The sequence below is a fragment of the Ochotona princeps genome, chromosome 15 (assembly GCF_030435755.1).
Source record: "Ochotona princeps isolate mOchPri1 chromosome 15, mOchPri1.hap1, whole genome shotgun sequence".
Taxonomy (NCBI): domain Eukaryota; kingdom Metazoa; phylum Chordata; class Mammalia; order Lagomorpha; family Ochotonidae; genus Ochotona; species Ochotona princeps.
This window is the reverse complement of record NC_080846.1, coordinates 13,376,469-13,400,178: the sequence shown is the minus strand read 5'-3', so window position 1 is coordinate 13,400,178 and position 23,710 is coordinate 13,376,469. Positions and strand designations below refer to the sequence as shown.

Genomic DNA, 23,710 nt, shown 5'->3' with positions numbered 1-23,710 from the left:
TTTGCAAAGCTCTCATGATGAAACTGATGTTCTTCTCACTGTTTTCACAGGGGAGAAGATGTGATATGCCAACTTTTCTCTTAGTGAAAACTGAGTGTCAATCCTGCGTGCTCAATCTTAATGTTAAGTGCCCAGATGGTTACGACAAGCTTACCAAGGCCGAAGGATTTCGAGATTGCAGGTACTTAACAAAAAAATATGTTCCAGCCTTGGCAGTCAAGGGGTAGTGAACTCAAATTGAAACTTCCAGTCTCAAAAAATTGCAAAGCATTGTCATGGTTTTTCACTTCTTCTGAAACTACACTGAGTCTGCACTGAAGTGACTTAGAAAATGCAAACTTGGGTCAAAAGCACAAATTGCTACTGACTCACACCGTAAGGTGCAGTTAACTCAGTGCATTGCACATAAACATTCTCTCTTCAACCTGTATCTATTTATATTGACAATCTGGGTTACATCTGGGACTGTCAGCTCTAACGTGAACATGCTTAAAGCACTGGGTCTCGTGGTCATCGCATGAACTAGCTGTAGGCCACGATACTAATCAATTGAGCTCAAATATATGGGACATATAAATTATTCCACAGCTTAATTTCTGTAAATGTTGCATTCTTGAGGACTTGCTATGATTCAAAACTTTCATCATGTAAGATGAATTTCAACAGTGGATTACAAGTGGCTTTGTCCAGTAGCTACTGAGTGAAGTGAGGCTCAAAGAAACTTTTTTATTCCTTCATCTACTGATTTAGAAACTAGACATTGCTCAATGAGTTCATTTTAATTTAGTAAAGAATTCATATTTTTTAGATTTTCTGTGGCAAAAAGCTTGGTGCTCTTACTTCACACTATTTTAAATTATTAAATTTATTCGAAATTATTTTATGTATAACTTTATGACAATTATTTTGAAAATCCACATGAAATGGAAACCCTTTTTGAGACATATTTATCAACCCTGACACCCACATTTCCTTAATATGACCATGCAATACTATAAAACCAAAACTGTTATTTTTAATGGAAGTTTTCCAACATTAACTAATAGAATTAACAAGCACATCAACAGTGGTTACTGAGCTACCAAAATGCCTACATTTCAGGTTAGTTTCATTTTCTCTTAGAATTAAACAGAAGAATGTATGGCTCCAGGATAAAATTGTTTGTTTATTTTACTGGGAATTTCTTTTATTGCCTATGTTTTTGTTAATAGCCATCTTTAAAAACGATTAAATGACTGAAAACTATTGGAAGTGGTGTTTATGAGAATGATTTTGGTAATGTCTTTGGGTATTTATCTCTCTGAACCCATCAAGCTGCATGCATTAAGTAATGAATCTTCATATGTTGATCAAATACCAACAAACTGGTATAGTAACAACATAAGCACAAAAAACTTTTGTTTTCAAAGCAAAATACCTGATCTTGGATTTGTTTAGCAAAAATGAATGACTCTTCAAGTCTACAACAGCACAAATGTGAAAAGTTAAGCCGAATCCAGCATAAATGTACACGAAGTATTTCCCCACACAGAGGCTTAACTTTTCATTTTCTCTTAGAATTAAACAGAAAAATGTATATATAGGCCATATGCTTATACAGTAGATCTATTATTCCTACTCATCCTACATAACCCAAACTTTGTACCCTTTGACCTCCTCATGTTTCTCCCTTTCCAGTCTGCTGTACCATCAGTCTACTCTCTAGAGCTATAGTCCAACCACTCCAGTCATATAGCATTTGTTCTTCTATGCTTGGCTTATCTTGCTTAGCACAAAGTCCTTCCATTTATCCATGTTGTCACAGATTGGAAGATTTTCTTTTTTAAGGTTGAATGCTAATCTGTTGCATGATAAGCAATATTTCCTTTATTCACTCATCCACTAATGAATGTTGCTTCCTTATCTTAATTCTTGGGAATAACGATGGCACAAATGCACAAGTGCAAGTGTCTCTCCTAGGTGCCAGCTTCAGAGCCTTCGGCTACACCGCACCAAACCCCCAGAAGTAGAACTGATGAGACATCCACTAGTTCCATTTTTAATCTTTTTAAAAGTTGTCACAGCACTGATTTCCATTGTCACCAATACGTTCTCAATATCCCCTTCAATACTTGCTTCCTTCTCTTCATTTTATAGCAGCTATCCTGCTAAGTATGAAGTGATCATTTGTGGACTTTTAATTCCCAAAAATTAGCAGTGTTGAATATCTTCTCCTATGCCATAGGTCATTTGCATAGGTCTTCCACAGCTAGTTCTTGGAGAGACATTGAGTTCTGTTCTTGGAGTTCCCCGTTGCCCACTTGTGAAGAGCTATCCCTGCCAATACTCCCAAACTTTCAAAGAAAATATCAACTCTAACCCCCGCCCCCGCCTCAGTGTTCATCCAGCCTGTGGTTCTATTGTCAATCAGCTTCATTTCAGGGATTGGTTTGGGAGAACAAACTTGACCTCTGTTCTTAGCAGCAGTGCAGTTGAAAGAAATAAGATTGTCTCCAGATTCAGTAACATCTAACACTATGTTAAGCTATGCCTACAGAGATCCCTGCAAATAGGCAAGAGTGTTTGATTCCTGTAGAATTGCTCTTCCAGAACTGTACCTTAGCCAGTACTAGAAAATGTTCTAACTCCCATAAAGATATTGTGATGATGTTGTTCACTACATTACACCACTTCCGCCACGGAAGTCTCTACATCCATAGTTCCGGTAATAAAAATACTAATCCTGGACAATAGGTTATTTTAAATCCATGGATATTATCCCTCTATGCGGAATTTACTGCTGGGACGCTCAGTGACAGTTTGCAATACTTCTAGCATGTGCCAAGATCTACCACCACTTACCTTATCTACTAACTTTAGATGTTTTCCCCCTGTTCATTTGATTTTTTATCTAAGAATTAAAAATCATCATAATTAAGTTTTACTCAATCCTGAAATCCAAATGTGTTTAATCCATACTGTTGTACATGTGGGAAAGTACAAAGACTAAAATAAACTCAGAAAATGCCGACACCTGGAGTTAACCACAATGTTCTGACCACACGTCACCATCCTCTCTTTGCCCTTCCAGGTATACCTTCAAGGTCAGACAGTCCTCCCTGCTTCTCCCTGGATGCCGCCATCTTTGTAAGAAGAACTATGTGGAACCTCGGTGTTGTTCAGGTCACTGGGGCCCAGATTGCATGGGTAAGGGATCTCACACTAGGCTTTCAATCCTTGCTTCTTGATGTCCCATTCCTCAGAAAATTGAACTGATGGAACTCCAATAAAAGAAGAGCAGATGCATTTTCTAGAAATGTCCATTTCAGTCTGTCCTTACCCTGTCACGTTTTTATAAAGAAGCCTACATTTTGCAGTTAGAGATCTCTTTTTAAGTAAGAAAAGGGAATAAAGGGAAGGATATCTTTAAAACACACACACAAAGAAAACTGGTTAGGGAAAGGAAGTAAGCATGCTGGGCTATGATGATCCCAAACAGAGTTTTATTTAGGAAGATATATTATTTCAGCATTTCTTTTCCTCTCAAAGACTGTATTTACTGCTTGGCAAACAGAACAGTCGCTAATTTTTTTTTTCAAATTTTAGAATGGAATAGCAAACTGTAAAATGCTGGATTTAAGATACCTTTGTGCAAAAAAAAAAAAAACAACCTACAAAGTTACATGCAAAGACACATAAAAAAGCAATGTGTGATGGTCAGATTTAGAAGTAAGAGAACATTTTTTTTTAAGTCTGAACCAATGATATAATCTCCTGTGACAAAGGACACAGTCTATCCTTGATCCTGAATCTGTTCCATGCAAAACCTAGATGCTAACACTCAAACGGCAGCAGAGTCCTCGAAAAGATATGCAGATTATGTGGGGGTTAGTATGAGGTTAAAAACCAAATATTTTAATTCATGAATTTGCCGTTTGTTTTCCATCTCCTCTGAGTGCAATGAAAACACAAGGGACAACATTGGTACTCTTGCTTTTCTTCTTTTTTTTTCTTTGTTTTTTCTTTCTTCCTTCTTTCTTTTTTTTTTTTTTTTTTTTTTTTTTTTTACTAATTAAACAAGCTAACCTGCTGCTAAAACACTTGATAGATAAGAGAAGGCTTTCTATAAGATGCAGTACAAAAGCCAGAATGTTCCAAGAGTGAATGGCAGACCACTGCAACAGGCCAAAAGAACACTAGGACTGCAACCAATAGTGTTAGGTTTGCACTTGGCTCCATCATGTGATGGTTCGGGCCAGCAACTTCCTGATTATACCTCAGTTTCCTCCCCTATCGAATGAAGGCAGAAAGTGTTACCTTTCACAACTGCTATAGAGATTTTAACACGTTAATCTAGGGGAAAGGATGTGCAGAGTACATGGCCCCAAGAAAGCACCTTGTCAGTGACCCATGAATGAGTAGACCGGAAGCAAACTGTCCTCTGATCATGAAAGAAAACCACACTATTTTTTCTAAGTCCCCTCCCCCTCCTTTTTTTTAACAGTGATAACTGATAAAACATGACTTGTGTGGGTTTCCTGCCGTTGTACTGTGCTCCCTGCAGGCGAATATGGCAAGCTCCTCAGCCACCACCCCAAGAGTCTGCAAGGGATGCTGTGCTTTTGGATACGTCTAGAGGGCAGAGAAGCAAAACAGATGACCACAGACTGTGCCCTGTTTCTGCCGTCCTCCGGTCAAGGCAAAAGCTTGCTTGGTGTTATCTGCACCTTCCAAGCACCCTGCATGTCATGAGCGGCTTCCTTCCTTTTGCTCAGGAAAAAACTAAACGCTCCAGCTGGCCGCAATGTTCACCTCTCCGATTTGGCGGTGATGACAAGCAAGACCTTGACTCTTGCTTTACATTTCCGCAAGGATAAGGCCATTTGGGAGCTGCTGACACACGCCCGCCCTCCTCGGGCGGAAGCACATCCCCAAGCCCCAGAGGACCTTGTTTCTAAGACACACGTGGCCTCCACTTCCTTCCTGGTGCATCAACACACCCAAAACCAACACCTCTAGATACCTTCAAAACCCGGTCTAAGAGCATCTTACTCAAATTAGGAGCCAACTCCATGGTCAGTCCTGAAACTCTGGAAAACACAAAAAGGACATTGAGGAAAACATTACTTGTAATCTTCTCAAATTAAGAACCAAGGCATGAATTCTCACATGGGGGAAAAGCATCACCCTGCCATCAGGCAGGTGTCTCTAGCCAGGTTGAACCAGACCCTTCCTAATTTAAACATTGTACTGCTTTCCCAAGTGCACATATGGAAATCTTTTCTTGTCAGCACAAAAACCTATTTTTAACCCTGAAACTTCATCATATTTGAACAGCCAGTATTTTATTTAAAACTATCTTTTTTAATCTGAGCAAATTTTCGTATTTCACAAAAATTTCATGAATTTGAACAACAAACCAAAGTAATGGCAAACCAATGAGTGCAAGGGGAAACCTGGAATCTTCTTACGTTCAGGAGAACATGATGAGCTTAAAGAGAACTGACAGTGTTTTTTCTGTGTTAGGTCATTGTCATATCTATTTTTTAGATGTTATTTTCATTTGCTGATTCACTTGTCTTTCCTATTACATATGCCTTACCATTTCCTGCAAAGGTTGTCAAGAACAGACCCCAGGGGCTTGAAACCAAGTGTTAGGCATGTTCTTGCTTTTTGTTGGTGGAGGGGTTTTGTTGTTGGATTGAGGTGGGGGCGGTGGGGAGGCGGAAAGTTAGGTTTATTTTGCTTTGAGTGACAAATAATGCTGAGTTCATATGAAAAACATGTATCACTTCAGTTTCCCGGACAGACAATTCCACCAGAGCTATAAATAGAATGCCAGGACTTATCTCCCACCACCACTGTGCACCAAGCTTTTAAACAAAGGTGGTGATTGCAACAGGCACCTCTAGAACTGACAAGATAAGTCACAGGGAGCCCTTGGCCTCTGGCAGGCAGGAAGCGAGTTACCTTCCTTTAAGGAGTAGACCAGTTGATGACTTGCTGATGGTGTATAATGGTTACTGCTCTTGCAAGGAAAGTCAAAAGCAAGAGACCACCGAGCAGGAATGGCCAAAGCGAAATGCGATCATAACCTACAGTGCCTTATCAGTGCCTCGGGCTTATCAACACACGCTTAGGGCAAGCTCGGTCATCTCATCTTGAAGCCTGGTGACTGAGAAAGTCACCATTTGACCGTGGCTTTTACTAATCAAGGTCTGAAGTTAGAAAATGCAAGGCGAGCATGGGAGGACAGGGAGGGAGGTATACTTTCCCTTTAAATTTTTTCACTTTAAAACCCAACACAAGTAGCTTGCATAAATTGCCAAAGTCATTCTGTGAGGGCCATTCAAAATCTTCACAAAGGTATATATGATGGGAGCCAGCTTCAGCTCTCCTCGGTGGGTCACAGGGACAGATACACCTGGGCCATCTTCCACTACTTTCCCAGACCCGTTAACATGGAGCTAGATAGAAGCAGAGAGGCCTGGAGATGAACTTTCTGTTAAGGGAGTGTTAAGAGGTCTTCTAACTCTTTTAGAGTTAGAAGAAGCATAATTACAGTTTCCCTCCTGAACTTCTTAATACGCATTAACCAAAGTTTCTCCATCCTTCCCTCCTCCCTGCTTTCCTCAAGCTCAGACAACCCCACTACACTCTTAATTGTGAGCTCAGCTTCTGTAGATTCCACACGATTCAGAACAGCTGGTCCAGGAAATGCCCCTAACAGGAATACGTGCCTAAGCTGTTAAAAGCAGACACAGAGGCCTGCTGGGTAGACGCACTGCCTGACTCCTCTGTGGTCAGCCTGTAGCCCGGAATGTTCATTCTCCCTTGGTGAGTGGGCCCTGTTTTCTGCTGCTGTGTGTGAGAGCAAGGCAGGGCTGCATGGGAAGGCACCCAAGGGACAGCAAAGTCCCTTCTGCCTCCCAGGGGGACTGGGCAGTCTATCATAGGTGGGCAGGACATGCCTGGAAGAGGAGGAGGAAATTAACTGGTGCTAGACTGCAGGAAAGTGAGTTGGGGAGGGGAGCTGGCTGCTTTGCTGAGAAAACCAGGGCGTGGAATGGGAACCTGGAATTCAGCCCTGCACATGTGAGCATGCCCGGGAGGACAGTTTTGTGAGCTGCTATTCATAGCTGAGCCAGCTGGGTGTCTCCCAGAAAGCACCCTGCACTTTAGGCTCTGAGAGGTGTCTCAGGGACCAAGAGAAGGAACCAGTGGAAGGGTAGGTACTTCTTCATCTTCCTAGTACTTCCCAGGGCTGCTCCTGGTCCCCAAAATCCCATCTCACCCTGAGAAGGCCTAGTAAAACGCCAGTGGGAGAAGAACTATGTGATGGTAGATGATACAGCTAAAGGAAAAGTAAAGCTCTCTCGTGACCCTGGCTCAGCCTTGTGACCATCAAGGGGTACAATTGCTTTCAGATGAGCTTCAGGAACTTACCTGGCCTCAGCTGATGAAACTCTGGGTCTTCCCTTCATCATCATCACCTGCTGCTCCCCCCCCAACGGAAAGACCAGCATATTTAACAAAGCCCATCCTTAGCGACTCTGGCTGCTGCTATCTGCTAAGGCAACTTGACCTGTCAGGCTTAGGTTATTTTTGGCAAATGTTGGGCAGCATCCAGTAGAGGGAGTCATGGGAATTCTAGCTCTGACAACCCTTATCCTAGTTTGTAAATCAGTTCTCTAGTTGGTCCCTAAACAGCGGCTCCCTCCTCCCTGAACTGGCAGGACCACGGAACTAGGGATCGGGTTTCTGTGTCCACTCTCGTCTTCCTGAACTTTACACAGTGCTTGATTCCAACCCTGTGTCCCACGACATGTTCCCAAAGTATTGTGATCTGTTGCTTTATGCTAGTCTGAAAGAACAAACACAAGAGATGGGAAATCTATCAGAATCAAAGCAGCTGTCACCAACTGCATACCTAACATGAGAGTGTTTCAATACACTCATGGAAATGGAATTCAAAGATGCTTATTTTGATACAAAATTAAAACTCATGCATACGTTTTTCTTAACATGCATTTTTCATGAGCAGTGCCCATACTTCAGCTCCAGGTTTGTCTGACCAAGTTTCCCATCCTTCCCAGAGCAAATCGTGCCTTTCTACAACCCTGAGACTTTATATTGCCATTCCCTCTGCCTACCACGCCCTTCCCTTTAAAGCATGATCAAGTCCTGCCACGTCTACAAAACCCAGCGTGCGTGCCCTGTTGGGTGTTTCTCAGAATACCCATGATGGCATGAATGCTCATGGCTTCCTTCATAAGACTCCCTTTTCTAGCATGTTGTTTAAGAGGCCTGGATTTAGTTTTGTGACGGGCTGGGCTACAAATTATCAGCTTTGCAACTGTGAGACCCTGGGCAAATTAGGACTATTACGAGTGCCAGGCTCTTTGCCTGCCAGCTACACCAGTATCAACTACCACTGGAAGTTGCCACAGAAATGACTTCATTTGTGGACAACAAAGTATATGACACATGCTTAACCAAAGGTCGAGTGGGGATGGAAGAATGAGAAAGAGGGAAAAACCCCCATACTTACAAAACTGTATTGGGGTTCAAAGAATGGGGTGATGCCTTCTGTGACAGGACCTGTCTGCATTAGCATTCACTCACTTACACGTACACCTCCATGACACCCGAGGCGGCCCCAACAGGTGTTCAATTGCTTCTTTTCCTTGGCAAGTAGCACACTAAATGCCACATAGTTGGCACTGCATGCCTCCTGGGAGAGTTTTTTTGTGCAGTTATCAATGAATAACCCCGAGCTGTTTGACTCCCTAGAGTGCCCGGGAGGGTGGCAGTCCCCCTGCAGTGACCGGGGCACTTGTGCTGAAGGCATGAACGGGAGTGGGACCTGCTCCTGCCAGGTAAGCTCTGTCTTTCCATCACCCCCAATCCCCTTCTCCCCTGCTGAATCTCCTTAAAGCCACGCATGCCATGGGGAATATCTAAAAGGTCATTTACAAACATAAGAAGCAATCTGCAATCAGATCACCTCTTAGAATCTAGGACCTTTGGGCAAGAGACCATTGACAGCTCAATAAAATGAGATGATCTGCTGTGAGAATGCTTTATGAAACTTTCAAGGTTTACAGATACTATTGTCACTGTTAGGATTAGCAGTCGCCACCCGTAGCAGACTACCCCTCAGCCTCTCCTGGGAATCCTATGTGAACCCCGGGTCTGTCAATGGAAGAGTTTCTTCTTCACTATCTTCTGAAAGTGGCTGTCGGCAAGTTTCAAGCCTTGGAGAGTTTAAATACAAAGAAATCCTTCTGAATCGGATTGAGCTCCCCTCTCTACAGAAATGCAAAGCTGAGAGTTTTCATGTCACCCTTGGGTGACACTGGGATGTGACTGTGTGCACCTGCCATCTGTTTAAAACTCTGGCTTTCCAAGCAGCCTTCTTCTGCATGGCTACAAACCCTTCCTGGGAAAGAGCACAAAACCAGCAGGGGCAAAGGAAGACGGGGCATGGGGGAGGATTGGACCCGGGCACAGAGCAGTGTGTTTGAGAAAGACACATACTGTAGAGAGTATTGGTGGGAAGTTCAAGGGCTTCTTGGGTCACAGGTCTAACGTCACGTCCCTCGGTGTTTTACAGGAAGGATTTGGTGGAACAGCATGTGAAACCTGTGCTAATGACAGCTTATATGGACCAGACTGTTCACAAGGTAGATGCGATTTTCATGTGATTAATACCTTTTTAAGGGGATGGGACAACTTTTTTGCAGGGGGAGAAGGAGTCATTGAAAAGCTGTATGTAGTCAAGTCTACACAGGGAAAACAAAAGGTTGGACATTTGATGAAATGCAGTCAATGGAGAGTCGGTGCGTGCTGTGGCTCTCAAACTCGCAGCCCAGTCCCCCCACCACCACCCCCAGGAAGCCCTTCTGGCATGGGCAAGTCGGCATACTTGCCCAGGAGAAGATTCCTTCTCTTGGGGTTCCAGGCCCCAATGGCCACCTCTTTCTTATCTGCACTGCTTCTCCCTTAGAGCTATCGGAACCCTGGTCTTCACATTCATCCAGAATTGTCTACTACCACACCTGTTGCCACCTTCCAACCTTTCCCTTCCTTTTCTGAGAAACACAAGAAAACACCTGCTGTAGTGAGATTCTTAGCATCAAATGAAGGAAACCTGACTGACCCATTCTTTTGTGTTGCCTCTGGAAGCAGATGCTGGTGAAAGGATCTGAGTACAAGTAGTTTATTTGGAGGGTATTCTCAGGAAATGGTTGGTTAGTGAAGAAGGAATGTGAGGGAAATTCAGGGTGTGTTATCAAGATAGGCATCATTGCAGATGACTGTGAGTCTAATGGAAAAACATCCAGTGGTCTGCTCAACACATCCCACCACAATTCTTGTGTCAGTCATGAATCTGAGCTGTTTGACTCCCAAGCATGTCCGGAGTTCTCACCTCAGGTTAGAGGGAGGCAAAAGACTGCAGAATAATGGCTAGACTCCCAAGTCTCATCTTTGGGATCTTGCCATACATTACCATAGCCAGCAAAGGGAAGTAAAAGTAGAGAATTAAAGTTGCTAGTCAGCTAACCTTGCAATGAGATGCTATCCTGGATTATCTGGTGGGCTCACAGTAAGCAAGATGCTGGCTTTGAAGATAGACAGGGCTCACAAGTGGAGGGTTGCAAGCCTTTGCTGGAGCTTGAAAAGAACATAGCAGTGGACTCCTTCAAGCCTCCAGAAAGGAACATAATTCTGCCAGCACCTTGATCGCAGCTCTGATTTCAAGGAACTCAAGGCAATGAACTTGCCTTGACATAGGCTCTAAATGCTGTCATCCATTCTGTTACTGTAACAAAACTCTGAAGGCAGGGTAATTTATAAAGAAAAGGTTCATTTAGTCCAGGTTGGGGATAGAGGGCTCAAAGATTCATGAGTTCCAGTCAGGCTCCTTCAGCTGCATCACAACACAGCAGATGGCATCATGGCAGGAGCACATGTGGGAGAGAAAAGTCACACAATGAGACTGAAGACCAGTACTGTTCCCTTACTACAACCCTTGTTGCAGGAACTAACTGGACTTCCAGGAGAGCTATTGACCCCTTCCAAGGGCATACCCTCAGTGACCTAATAACCCTCTCCCATGCCCCATCTCTTAATATTCCCGGTAACCAATCTTCCAGAAACCCTTGGAAGACAAACCCAAACTACATTCAAAATGCAGCACCAAGTTAATGGCAATTTGTTGCAGCCACCATGCGAAGCTGACTCAGTTGTCAGGGACAGGTGTTCACTCCCTCGCACTTCCAGCATCTTCTGAGCACTCGGGCAGAACGGCCACCTTTGAGTTCCCTCCGCAAACAAGCTGGATTTCAGAAGTTGGTCGGAGTGTGCAAAATCCATAAGACCTAAAGTCTTTGACAGATGCATGTCTCCCTGAAGAGGGTGTGTTTGGTGGCTTTCAGCCAATACCACCTGAACATCGGACATGCTTTGATTCAAATATATGGAAGGTTCAGAGAGAGAGGTGAGAAACCACACACATTGTCATCGCATTCCCTGCATCTTGCCACTTTAGTAAGTTTCATTGACAATAGCAAAGGTGTTTCCTCACTCTGACCCATGGGGTGCTGGGAGGCACATCCTGTTAAATGATTATCTCCAGGACCTTCTCCATCATAGACACACATGACACTCCTTCCGGATGATCGAACGTATGAATGATCTTGTAAGGTGGTCCTGGCCCAGAGGGTGCTGCCAACAGGCAGAACATGCTGGTGATTACAGCTCAATTCTTCAACTTGGATCAGGGTTCAGCTTCCGTGATGCTAACTGGGGGAACCTAGGCAGATTTACTCAGCACGCTTGTTCTGTCTGCTGTCACACTAATAGAAGTGTGACCTCTTAGCAAGTGTTCAGTGGCAATCAGTGTACAGTAAATGTTAGCAAGTATTATCTATTGCTGACAGCCATATCCTCTTAGGTGTCTCTTCATAAAACCATGTTAGCAAAACTAGGTTTCCAATAGATACTGCAATTCTGTGTGGTGGCAAGATTATCATTACCCTGGTGGGCAACAAGTGAAATTAAAATGAGTTGTTTGGAAATAGCTTATCTCCTTCCAGACTGACCCGTCTCTAACACGATATTAGAATTAGATTATGTTTAGTAAATGAATACTGAAGTGGGAAAGGAAAAACAGCCAGCAATGCTTAGTTCCGAAGAAAGCCGAGGAATCGTGGGGGGATGAAACACTGGGAAGAAGAAGATGAACTGTACTGTTTTTAAGGAACTGGTGAACACGGGCGAATGTGGAAGTTCCAAACATTTTCAAACAAAAGTAGTCGCCTCACTTCACTGTGAAGAGAAGGGCAAGTGAAAGGGCGAAAGATGGTTTAGAAACCTGAATTTCTAAGTAAGGAAACTTACACTGAGACTGAGGGAGAGAATCTGATAGAACTTTCTACAATGTCTGGAAACGTTTGATCTCTTCATCAGCCAACGCAGTAGCCAATAGTTATATGTGGCCTTTGAGCATCTGTAAGTGTGGTCACTTGCTCAATACAACTGAGGAAATGAACTTAGATTGTGGTGAATATCAAATAGCCACACATGGCTAATGGCTAGTGGCCGGTGCTGCCCTCGCACAGTTATTTGAGAGGGCACACTGCTGCAGACTCAGACTGGGCTGAATTTGAAACTCATCTCAACCGATACTTGATTTTAGCCAAGCTATTTAACCTCTCTAAGCTGTAATCCAGAAGTAATGCCTGCCTTTGTGGGGGGGGGCGACATAGCAAAACTTATAGCAGCACATCCCAAGCAATCAAGGGAAACAAGTAAAAGAGGAAAAGCAACCCAACAGTACTTGAGGCATCGAGGAATGAGTGGATGAAGGAAGGAATGGGTGAGCGGGTCAGTCAGTAATGGCTATTCATGTTTGCAAAAGAACCCAGAAACCTCTTCAGCCATTTGTCCTCTAGGCGGCAGTGTTGCTTCAGCCAATGTGATGGTAGCCCTAGCACAAGGCAGTTCTGCCTGCAATGGGACAGCTCTATGAAGTGTGGTTTGTTGTTAACAATGACTACCCTGCCCCAGGAGCTAGCTCCTCCCAGGCTGTTTATTGGTTTGAAGACAGTTGAGAGGTGCACCAGCCAATGCCAACACTCTATCCTAGTCTGTGCCCAGCTCCTAGCCAACACAGAATGCAAAGCCCATTTTCTTTGACATGGCTCCCAAATCAGTCTCATAAAGGCACTGCTAGTCCGAAGATCTAGCATCTGCTGGGTGCCTAGCAGTACACATAATCTCCTTGGGTGCTCATTTTAACCCAAGTGAGGGATCCCATTCTCCGGACAAAGCAGGGGTCACTCACGGCTATGTGGCAGAAACAAGTGCAGGATTGGCCCTCCAGGGGTCTGACTCCAGCACTTAGGACCCCAACAACTGCCCTAGATGGCCTCTCATCACATGTCTGACCTCCGACTGGTGATAAAAATCCTACCACGGACAGAGTAAGTCCTCATCATTGAGCAGTTAGACGTGTAGTCAATAATTACGCTACAAAATCACAGACGGGCCAGCAGCTCCCACGGCCACGAGACCCGTCTCAGGGCTACATGGTGCAGCCCTCTCACTAACATGACCATGACTTCAAGCATTTCAGTGTCACACATGCCTCTAGAGGTTTGTGGAGACCAGCTCACGAAGTGCCAAGGGTCCTTTCAAGGAGCCTCGGAGGCTCTTTCTGCCCTTCTCCTTCCCAAGGACACGTTCTTGGTCGTGGCTGGCAGCCCTGCAATGCAGTGTAGTAGCAGACGCTCCCAAAAGCAGCCTGTGCCAGGTCAGCTAATCGGGTGCAGAGGCTGTTCTGGAATGAAAATGGGGCACAGGCAGAGGCTTGTGCCAGAGTCTCAGCCTGGAGAGCGGCTGTACTGCTCCAGGTAGCAGGTGCAGTCAGCATCCCGGCTAGGAGCAGAGCCCAAGTCACCTGTCAGGTCTCTATGGTACCACTCACCCTCTTCCAATAGCTGTGGGACCGTATGTACTTAGGGCATCAAATATCATTGTATCTCTTTGAGGTTAGCCTCACCTCTATACTGTGGACTACTTCCATTTAAATATTAGAGAGAGAGAGAGTGTGTGTGTGTGTGTGCGTGTGTGTGTGTGTGTGTTCGTTCCTAAGGCCTAATACATTGTCTGCTGTTAGGAGGATCTAGGCAAGTACTTTAATGTTTTATTTTCATCTGCTTGACTAGCAGAGAGAGAGACAAAGAAGGAGAGACTATCTCCCATCCACTGTTCATTCTCAAAATGTTCACAAAGGCCTGGGCTGAGCCAGACAAAAGCCCGAAGCTCAGAACCTCCAGATGCCCCGCCTGGCTGACCAGGACGCACACACTGCGGGCGTCACCCAGGTGTCCCAGGATGCAGTAGCAGGCAGCTGCAGGAGAGGAACCAGGACTGTGATCAGCATTCCAATACGGAATTTGGGGATCCCTAGTGGTGGCTTAACTGACTTGCCACAAGACCCATCCCTGTGTTTTTAGTTCAATTGAATCTTGTCTGTTGAACCCATTCAGTGTGTCGCACTCTATAACTAACCAACTTCTCTCGAAAATTTGTCATTTCCAAAAAGTTAGAGCTGTGGGTGGACCTCATAGTGTTTTACCACAGTGGAAACCATGGCAGTTGGGTTAGGAGAAAGAATGACAATTGCAGACAGACTGATAAGTGCAAATGCAAGTTCATTATTGAAATACTTCCCTCACAGGGGGTTGTGATCATCAAAGTAGGCCATACACATGGAGCACCTGGTGAGGGGCCCGGTGGGTAGTAAGTGCTGACCCTAAGGGGAGGGCCACTTCTGGAAGGAGGGCAGTGAGAGGCACAGCTCAGGCGCAAAATCTAAAAAGAAACGAAAGGCCTCACTGAAGATAATAGTTGTATGAGCTTCGTAGGATGGTTATAACAAAATACAGCAAACTGGGTACCTCAAAAAACTTCTTGTCTCACTTCTGGAGCTAGAAATTCAAAGCCAGCGTTGGTAGGGGCAGGAGCCTCTCGAAACTTCTGCAAAGGCATCTGCCCTTTCCTCTCCAGCAGCTGGCAGCCCCGAGTGCTCCTTGGCTGTGGCTACATTACCCTGTCTGTCTCTGTCACATGGCCTCATTTCCCTTCAGTGCTTTTGAAATCTTTTGAGTTTTTTCTTTTCATGGTGCATGCTTTCTATGAATCTGCAAAGACTTGTTATTTTAAAGGCAGAGTGAACAGAGATCTACTAATGGCCAGGGCTAAGCCAAACCAAACCAAAACTCAGCACTCCATCTAGGCCTCTCACATGAATGGTGTGATCCAAGCACCTGAGCCATTTCTGCTACCACGCACTCCTGTGGGCTGCTGGCAGTTTAGGCAATGGCTCAACCTGTTGTGCCATAATTCCAGCCCCTGTCATGAACTTTGTAAGACCCCTTCCAGTGGGTTCCAATCTAACAGATGAAAAGCATAAATTGAGAAAGTGCAACCACTGGCTGGGAGTTGACCTAGTTGCTGCCAGCTGGAGCACAGTGTCACCCAGCTGAGGACAACCTCACAGAACATCACCAGGAGGCCGGCTCACAGCATCCAGGATGCCAAGAGCCAAAACCAGGCCACTGCTTAACTGTGCCTGAATAGAGAAGAGACATGACAATGGAAAGCCATAATCATAAACCATAATGCAGTCATGTGGCACTTGACAATGAGGATCTGCTCTGAGCCATGCCCCCTTTCGCGGTTTCACTGCTGTGTGAATGTCAGAATGTGAATTGAGAGGTGTGGGAGATGGGTTATTAGTATCCTGAAGTCATGCCTAAAATACATTTAAAAACAAAGTGATAATGGACCAGCGTAGTGGCTCAAGAGGCTAACCCTCTACCTAAAGTGCTGGCATTCCATATGGATGCTGGTTCTAGTGTAGGTTGCTCAGTGTCTGAAATAGCTCCCTGCTTATGGCCTGAAAAGCAGTAGAGCATGGCTCAGGTCCTTTAGTCCCAGTACCCACGGCAGGGGCCCAGAAGGGGCTCCAGGCTCCTAGCTTCAGATCAATTCCACTCCCGTCATTGTGGCCATTTGGAGAGCAAAGCAGTGAGTGGAAGATCTTTCTGTCTCTCCTTCTTGTCGCCGCCCTGCAGCGACACTAAAATGATAGGAATTCAAGGGCCTGGTAAAAACAGGAACCGCCACCACGACCAGCACACACACGAACAAACGAAGGGAATGAGCCGAATGAAAAGGTTTATTGCCGAAAGCGGGCTGTTATATACAGTTCTCCACCAATCGCTTCTGCCCGTGGGTCCGCGGGGCGCTGATAGGCCAGCAATCGCAGCAAGGGGGCATTAGCCTATCCTTGTGACTTCCTGCCTGCCTACTGGCGGGACAAATCCCGCCTCCTGGCACTCGGCCAGCCGCCATCTTGCGGCCCCTCATACGTGGGGTCGGCCGCTCCCCACACCTTCTCTCTGTAAACCTCTTTCAAATAAAAAATACAGCTTTAGAAAAATTTGAGACTGATAAAAGGATAAGCCTGAGTCTGTAAGGCTTCCAGCCTGTGGTGGCCTCCAGCTCAGCACACAGGCTCTCGGTAAGGATGTTGGGAAATGTCGCCCTTGCAGAAGCCTTAGAAGCAGACTCTGTCGGCTAATGTGTGCGCTCCATCCTCTGCCTGCAGTGTGCAACTGTGTGCATGGCGTGTGCAGCAGTGGACTCCATGGCAACGGAACCTGCACGTGTTACTCCGCATACACCGGCCCCAGCTGTGACAAGCGTAAGTACCGCGGATTCCTTAACACTGCGCTAAGGAGGACAGGTGTGCACATTTCAACCCTGCATTCATTGCCGGAGCTCTTCAGGGTCACGGCACTTTGGTTCCACTGAAGGAAAAACAAAAGTCAAAGAGAAGGGGTGGCCTGAGCCCTTTGGTGAAACGGTTAAGATGCCTCTTGAACCCCCATGTCCTATGTCGAGTCCCAGATCCAACTTCAATCCACGTTCCTTGAAAAGTGTGATGGATCAAATTGTTGGAGTGGGGTGGAGGAGGGAAAGCTATAAACATAGCGATGTGACCACAACTATGACGGTGTGAAGGGTAACGCGGAGAGACACTGGGGTTGGGAGTCCCAGAAAAAGACACCCCGGGTTGCCACCTAGTGGATGAGACAAGGGATGTGCTTATGAGTCCCAGAGGCAGAACACATGAATAGCCCCTAGAGAGGCGGGCTTCGCATCACCAGAAGTTCTTTGAGCAGTGTATTACACTGGGTCCGTCCACCAGATGACTGATACCAGACATACTCAATAGAAAAATGTACGTGACTGTGATAGAAGGGCAGATGTAAAGACAGGTATGATGGAGTGTGACAAATGTTGAAGAAGCTGTACTCAGGCCTTTCTGGAGCAGGTGCAGCGGCAGCTGAAGAGGCAGCAGAGAGTTGGCTGTTTCTCCCAGCCCAGTACTGGACTACAGTCCCCAAGCAAGGACAGGGCACTGCTGAGTGGAAGCTAGGGACTTTCCTGTGGTATGCAATGATTGTGCAAGGAAGTTGGCAGGAAAGTGATGGGTAGATCTGGGCCAAGGATTCTAAGTCATCCAGGGATGATAGGGCACCCTGGGTGCACAGCTGGGGCAGAACATTCCTGGGCGTGTTATACAAGAACAGCAGTAATAGCAGAACTGCCTTCTGGTTCCAGGAGGAGGAGCCCTGCCTCCTGCCATGGCCCTCTGGCGCCCTCTACCGACAAAGTTTAGTATCAGCCATCGTGGCAGAGAGCATCTGAAGGGTTAATTTGGCGCTGGGAAGGTAGAGAAAATCCTCCTCTGACCCTAAGCCTAGCCTCATCTAACTTGACCTCTGGATTTTAGCATAAGTAAGAAATTGATTCACTTTCCCTGTAATAATACCAGCGTCAATTTATCCTCTTGGTTTTTGTCTCCTATAAAATAGAGAGGTTCCTTTCATTGAAGACTGAGTGCTATGATGAGTGATAGCAATGCAAAGAATAAAACAGCCTCTACCATTCTCCTTCGAAAGACACAGGCGGGCCCAGCACAGTAGCCTAGTGGCTGAAGTCGTCGCCTTGCATGTGCCGGAATCTCATGTGATTGCCAGTTCGTGTGCCGGCTGCTCCACTTCCCAGTCAGGTCCCCGTTTGTGGCCTGGGAAAGCCGTGGAGGACGGCCCAAAGCCTTGGGAACCATGTACCTTCTGGTACCATGTACCAGAGGAAGCTCCTGGCTTTGGATTGGCTCAGCTCCAGCTGTTGTGGCCTCTTGGGGAGTGAACCAATGAAAGAAAGATCTTTCTCTCTCCTTCTCTCCGTAAATTTGCCTTCCCAATAAAAATACATTTTTAAAAGAAAGAAAGATACTGCCATACTACTACCAGTTCAAATGCAGAGTGAGGAGGGTGGGGCAGCCTCTCTGCAGACGTCGCCCCCTCCTGCTCCTCGAGTCCTGGAACGAGGGACTCCATCCTGCAGAGATGCCCCAACAAGGCAGTAGAGCCAGAGCAGCCGCCGGCCTGACAGATAACATCATCAAACACCTGTGTCACATCAGAAGCTTAACACTAGTTTATAGTGAAAATATTTGCAATTCAGACATCAAGTTTTCATAATATACATTTCATAAACAATTTTTTAAAATGAGCCTAGGAGCAGCTAGCTAAGAAAAATCAGCACATAAACATGACAGGTGCTAAACCCACTGGGAATCTCCCAAATATGAATTAAAGCCATAGTGATGTAGACTTGGAGTGTGGGAGGTCGTGTTTAGTTCTGGTTTTGACTTTCGGCCCACTGTGTTACACAGATTGATAAGACTTAAATCTGTGGGTGTGAGAAAGTGACAGTGGGTATGTGGCTTCCTGCAACCCAGGGGAAAAATAGTTTACTGCCTTTTAAGGTGTGCATAGAATATACTACTGGGGATTTAATTCTAAAAATGTACCTTGCAGAAATGGAGGAGTCAGGAATAGGTGAGAATATCTGTAGAGAAATTCAGAACCCTATTGTTAGAAGAAAACAAGCTGGAAACAAATGTCCAGCAGTAAGAAATTGGCTGAATACGTCGTGTGTCCTATACTAGTTAGGATAATGCTAAATGCTGTGAGAAATGAACACAAAAACTCAATGGCTTCACACCATGGATCTAAAATTGTGTGCTAAGGCACCTCCAAGGAGTGCACTAGGTAGAACTCGTATCGCCACTGGATATCTTAACGTTGAGGGTAACATGGTGGTACATGTGCTGGACATGACCTCAACAGCCAGCTGGGGTCATGTCCCAGTTTCCGCTTCTCCCCCCATTCCTCCCAGTACCCTTCTGTGAGCCTAGGCATATCCTCGGTGGTTGCTGTCATAAAAAGCAAGTATGAATGGTCAAAGAACTGGGAGTGTCCCAGTTGATTCCACAGTCTGAGAAGTTGTGCAGCGAGTCCAGCAACCTCCCAGGACTCATATGAAAGTGTGTATAGTTGTTTAAGAATGAAATAGAAATATTTTTCTTACATAAGTGTGCATCCTGGCCATTTGCTAGTCCATTCTCATAACAGTCACTAGTTCTTTAGTTTGAAACTTAATAGTCCTGTTAGCTACTACTTTGGGTGTAGGGGCACCGTGAAGAATTACTGAGAAATTGAGACACTTGGGAGCCTCTGGCTTAATAAAACAGAGATGTTGTCATTCTTTTCATAGTCCTTGGTTTGCCCAGCTTCCTGTCACATGGTGTCTAGAGATCTAGATCTTTCCATCTGTGACTCTGCCATTCTCTGCTACTTCAGAGTACTCTGCTTCCAGCCATGGATGGATAAATAGAGACCAGAGAAGCCCCTAATTGTGAAAGTCCAGAACAATATATAAATCTTGGCTCAGTATTCCACCAATGTCAGCTTGTCACCTGACTTTGCCTGGGTGCAGAGGAGGTGAGAAACACAATCCAGAAAGAAACAGCCACTTTCTGGCAATAATTCTTTACAAAAGGGATGGGGGAGTGTTCCCTACAAGCTTTTGATTCAGCTAGCCACCAAGAAAGAAATCATTTCCCAGTTCCCCTCTGACATTTCTGCACATCTTGAAAGAACCACATGGAACGTTTGTTCTAGATTCTTCTTTTGAGGATGTTTGTATGTGGAACACCCTAGGGTCATCTCTGTGAGCATGAGACAGGCATGCAGTGCCTCTGACCCCCGGACTCAGCCGTTTGCTCACTCTGCCTTAGCGTATTGCTGGGCTTCCCCAGTGCTTCTCCTTCACTGGACAAGAGGGAAGGGAGGTGACCAAGCCTGTTTGCCCTCCTCGTTTTGGCTGTGCCTCGGTCACCCGGCTCCTGAAGAACAGCTTGGCTCCATGCCTCAGCCCCTGCATTCTGTCCCTGCCCCGCCCCAAGGCTGGGTTCCTGCAGGACTCGGCTGCCTCCGGAGTTGAAGCATTGTACACTGTCCTGGTGCTGGACTTGCCACTGGACTCAGGTGAAGCCAGAGCTTGAGAGAGCGCAGGTCTACGCCTCCGTCCACAAGGATGCTGCTCTGTGTCCCCACGTACCCACAGGGCCCTTGCAGAGTTGGCCAGCTGAGGAACCAGCCCTGCCTGTGTCCCCAACAGCTAGCCTTCAGCTAGCGAGTCCCAAACCACACAAAAACATACGTTACCCACCTGAGACAGTGACTTCTGGAAACCCCAGTGCCATCCGCTTCCTTTGGCACTGAGTGAGTTCTACAGCTTGGCGGTTCCCTGTGGACAACCTTCCCTGGCACCCAAGAGGACAGAATTTCAGTGAGTTGGCCTTACAGCAGCCAAGGTCACATCCTTCCCAATGACCTCTGGACCTCCACCCTACAGGAAATCACCTAAAGCACTCATCTCGCCCCCAGGGTAGGAATTCTCCATTATTTGGACTTTTTCCTTAACCCTCCACTGCTGAATTTTCCATGATTCCAAATAAACAATTATTTTATTTTCTTAGTACAGGATTACTTTTCCATTTTCTTTGAAACAAGTACAGATGGAAAGAGAACTTGTCTATTTATTCACTCCCCACATGCCTACAGCAATCAGGGCTGAGGAAGTGTGAAGCCAGGAGCCTAGAATTCAATCCACATTGCCTGTGTCTGTGACTTAACCGTCACCTGCTACCTCCCAGGGTGTGTATTAGCAGGAAGCTGGGACTCTAACAGCCACTCAGATACGGGATGTGGGTAGCCCAAGTAGCACCCTAGTGGCTGTATCAAACACCTGTCCCCATTCATAATTCTGGTTTTTTAAAAAAGATTTATTTATTTTTATTGCAAAGGCAGGTCTACACAGAGGAGAGACAAAAAAAAAAAAAAGACCTTCCTGGTTCACTCCCTAAGAGGCTGCAATGCCCAGGGCTGAACTGATCTGAAGCCAGGAGCCAAGAGCAGGGTTCCAGATTTCCCTCTTGGGTGCAAGGTCCCAAGGCTTTGAGCCATCCTCTACTACTTTCCCAGGACACAAGCAGGGAGCTGGATGGGAAGTGGAGCAGGCAGAACACAACCTGGCACCCATATGGGATCCTGGTGTGTGCAAAACAAGGATTTAGCCACTGATCCATCACACTGAGTCCTTCCATTCATATTTCTTTCTAGTAACACTTGCCCTGGTCAAGGAATTATCTCTCTTAGTTGTTAACAAACCTTTGCCCATTATAAAACATTGAAGTTCTCTAAGAGCAGGGTTCCTCTCCTGTAATAATACCCCATTCATGATCAGGAGTCAGCTTGGCTCTCTGCATGGCCCTGCAGAAACTGGGCTTGGAAGAGCAGGTAGCAAGATACTGATTGGCTGGCTACCATTCCTGATGTAACATCTGTCCTCCTCTGACCTAGGAATTTCATCTCTTCCATCAATCCAACTTCTTAGCTTTGCAAGTTGGCTCTTTATAACTTTTGAAAACTATGTATGTCACACATGTATCATGAAATGTCCTGTAGTTCTTGGCCATTAAAGAAGATGAAATCTTCTCTAATTTGTTAATTTTGTCAATTTATCAGTTTAATAAAAGTTTTTACAGGATCTTATTGCATTACAGTATCATAAAAGTTCATCAAATATTTTATATTGGTTGCCGACATGGTTACTTTGGGAATGCTATGAGCATGAGGATAAAAAGATAATTTTACCTTATATACTATGAATTTTTGAAATCATAATGAGTCTATACTACTTGTATTAGAATTAGTTAGTTATTCAAAAGGTAAAGTGACAGAGAAAGAGAAACTGCTCTTCCACCTGCTAATTCATTCTCCAAATGGCTGCAGCACCTGGGACAGGGCCAGGCTAAAGCCGGTAGCCGGAAACTCCATGCCAGCCTGCCATGTGAGTGGAGGGACTCACATACTTAGGCCACTTCTCAGTGCATTAGCACGGACCTGAATCAGAGGCAGACTTGCTGGGACTCGAATAGGCATGGGATGAGACTCTCACTGCTCAACACCCACCCCTTGTATTTTAATAAAGGAGAATACTACAGTTTGGTGGTGGTTTTGTAAAGAACTGGTTATTTTACTCATACAAGCACTTTGATGATATTCCTGTACAGCCATCCCCGAATGTGCCGCCTTGCTCTGCCCAGAAAATTCCAGATGTTCACCTTCCAGCAAAGATGCAAGCAAACTGGAATGCAAATGCCTTCCCAATTACAAAAGCAATGGCAAAGACTGTGAGCGTGAGTAGAATGGAGAGCCTTCTGGCTTAGCTCAGTGAGACACAGCATTATGTAAGAGGAGGAAAAGTACCTCATAACCTCCTTGGTATTAACACAATGATCATTTCTGTTTCTCTCTATGTAGCTGAATAAAATACATGGTAATACTCATTAATTAGCAGTTTGTCCTTCTGTGATCAATGCACATACGTAAGCTTTTAACATGTGCTTTTATAGCATCTTAACGTTCGTTCCCTTTCCAAAATCTGAATTGTATATTGATCAAAAAAATGAACTCTACATCCAGACTATCTGGGTTTAATCCCAAATATGTCTTTTGCTAACTTTATAGTCTTTATCCTGTCTATGTATCCATTTTCTTATCTAGCAAATGGGAATAAAAAGAAAAAGTATCTACCTTTGGGGATTGGGATGGTTATAAGGATTAGATTAGTTAATATATGGTGAATGCTTAGAACAGTATACATATAAGGAATCTTCATAATATTGATGTTTCATAGAAGATGGTATTTATTTTCTTGGCCACATGTGGATCTGTTTTGTACAGGAAGTGGTCAAATGCAATGAGCTGAATAGTTTCTTTCTCTATTCAGACTGTTGACCTGCCTTCCCAGCTGTAATGAGCTGTGGCACAGATTTCCTTCTCCAGCCCTGAAGGTCCTAAAAGCCTCTACTCTTGTCATTGCCCTTCCAGCCATCAATCCATGTCTGCGGAATGTCTGCCACCCTCATGCTCGCTGCACATACCTGGGACCCAATCAGCACAATTGCACCTGCCAAGAAGGATACTATGGGGATGGCCAAGCGTGCCTAGTACTAGATCCTTGCCAGGTTAACTTTGGAAACTGCCCTAAACAGTCTACAGTGTGCAGATTTGATGGACCTGGACAGGTGAGCTAATGCATGACGCCAGTGTGCCTAGGACAGTGCATAGGAGGTAAGCTTGTACTGTTGCTACCATTTATCCTCTTTCTGGTCTCTCATGTAAGTGTAGAGGCAAAGCACTTGAGCCATTGTTTGCTGCTTAACCAGGTG

At 45.2% G+C, this 23,710-nt stretch overlaps 1 protein-coding gene across 2 annotated transcripts in view; it reads left to right on the top strand.

The window, feature by feature from the left end:
- Positions 1-23,710, top strand: part of STAB2 (stabilin 2) — a 133,268-nt gene that overhangs the window by 5,020 nt on the left and 104,538 nt on the right. Inside the window, exons 3-9 of one of the 2 annotated variants that reach the window (XM_058673667.1) lie at positions 56-181; positions 3,071-3,186; positions 8,773-8,858; positions 9,596-9,665; positions 16,664-16,759; positions 22,550-22,675; positions 23,370-23,566. In XM_058673667.1, coding sequence (XP_058529650.1) covers positions 56-181; positions 3,071-3,186; positions 8,773-8,858; positions 9,596-9,665; positions 16,664-16,759; positions 22,550-22,675; positions 23,370-23,566 — 817 coding nt within the window. Of the gene's footprint in view, positions 1-50; positions 182-3,070; positions 3,187-8,772; positions 8,859-9,595; positions 9,666-16,663; positions 16,760-22,549; positions 22,676-23,369; positions 23,567-23,710 lie in introns of both variants that reach the window. The other variant, XM_004589784.4, reaches the window with a different exon arrangement.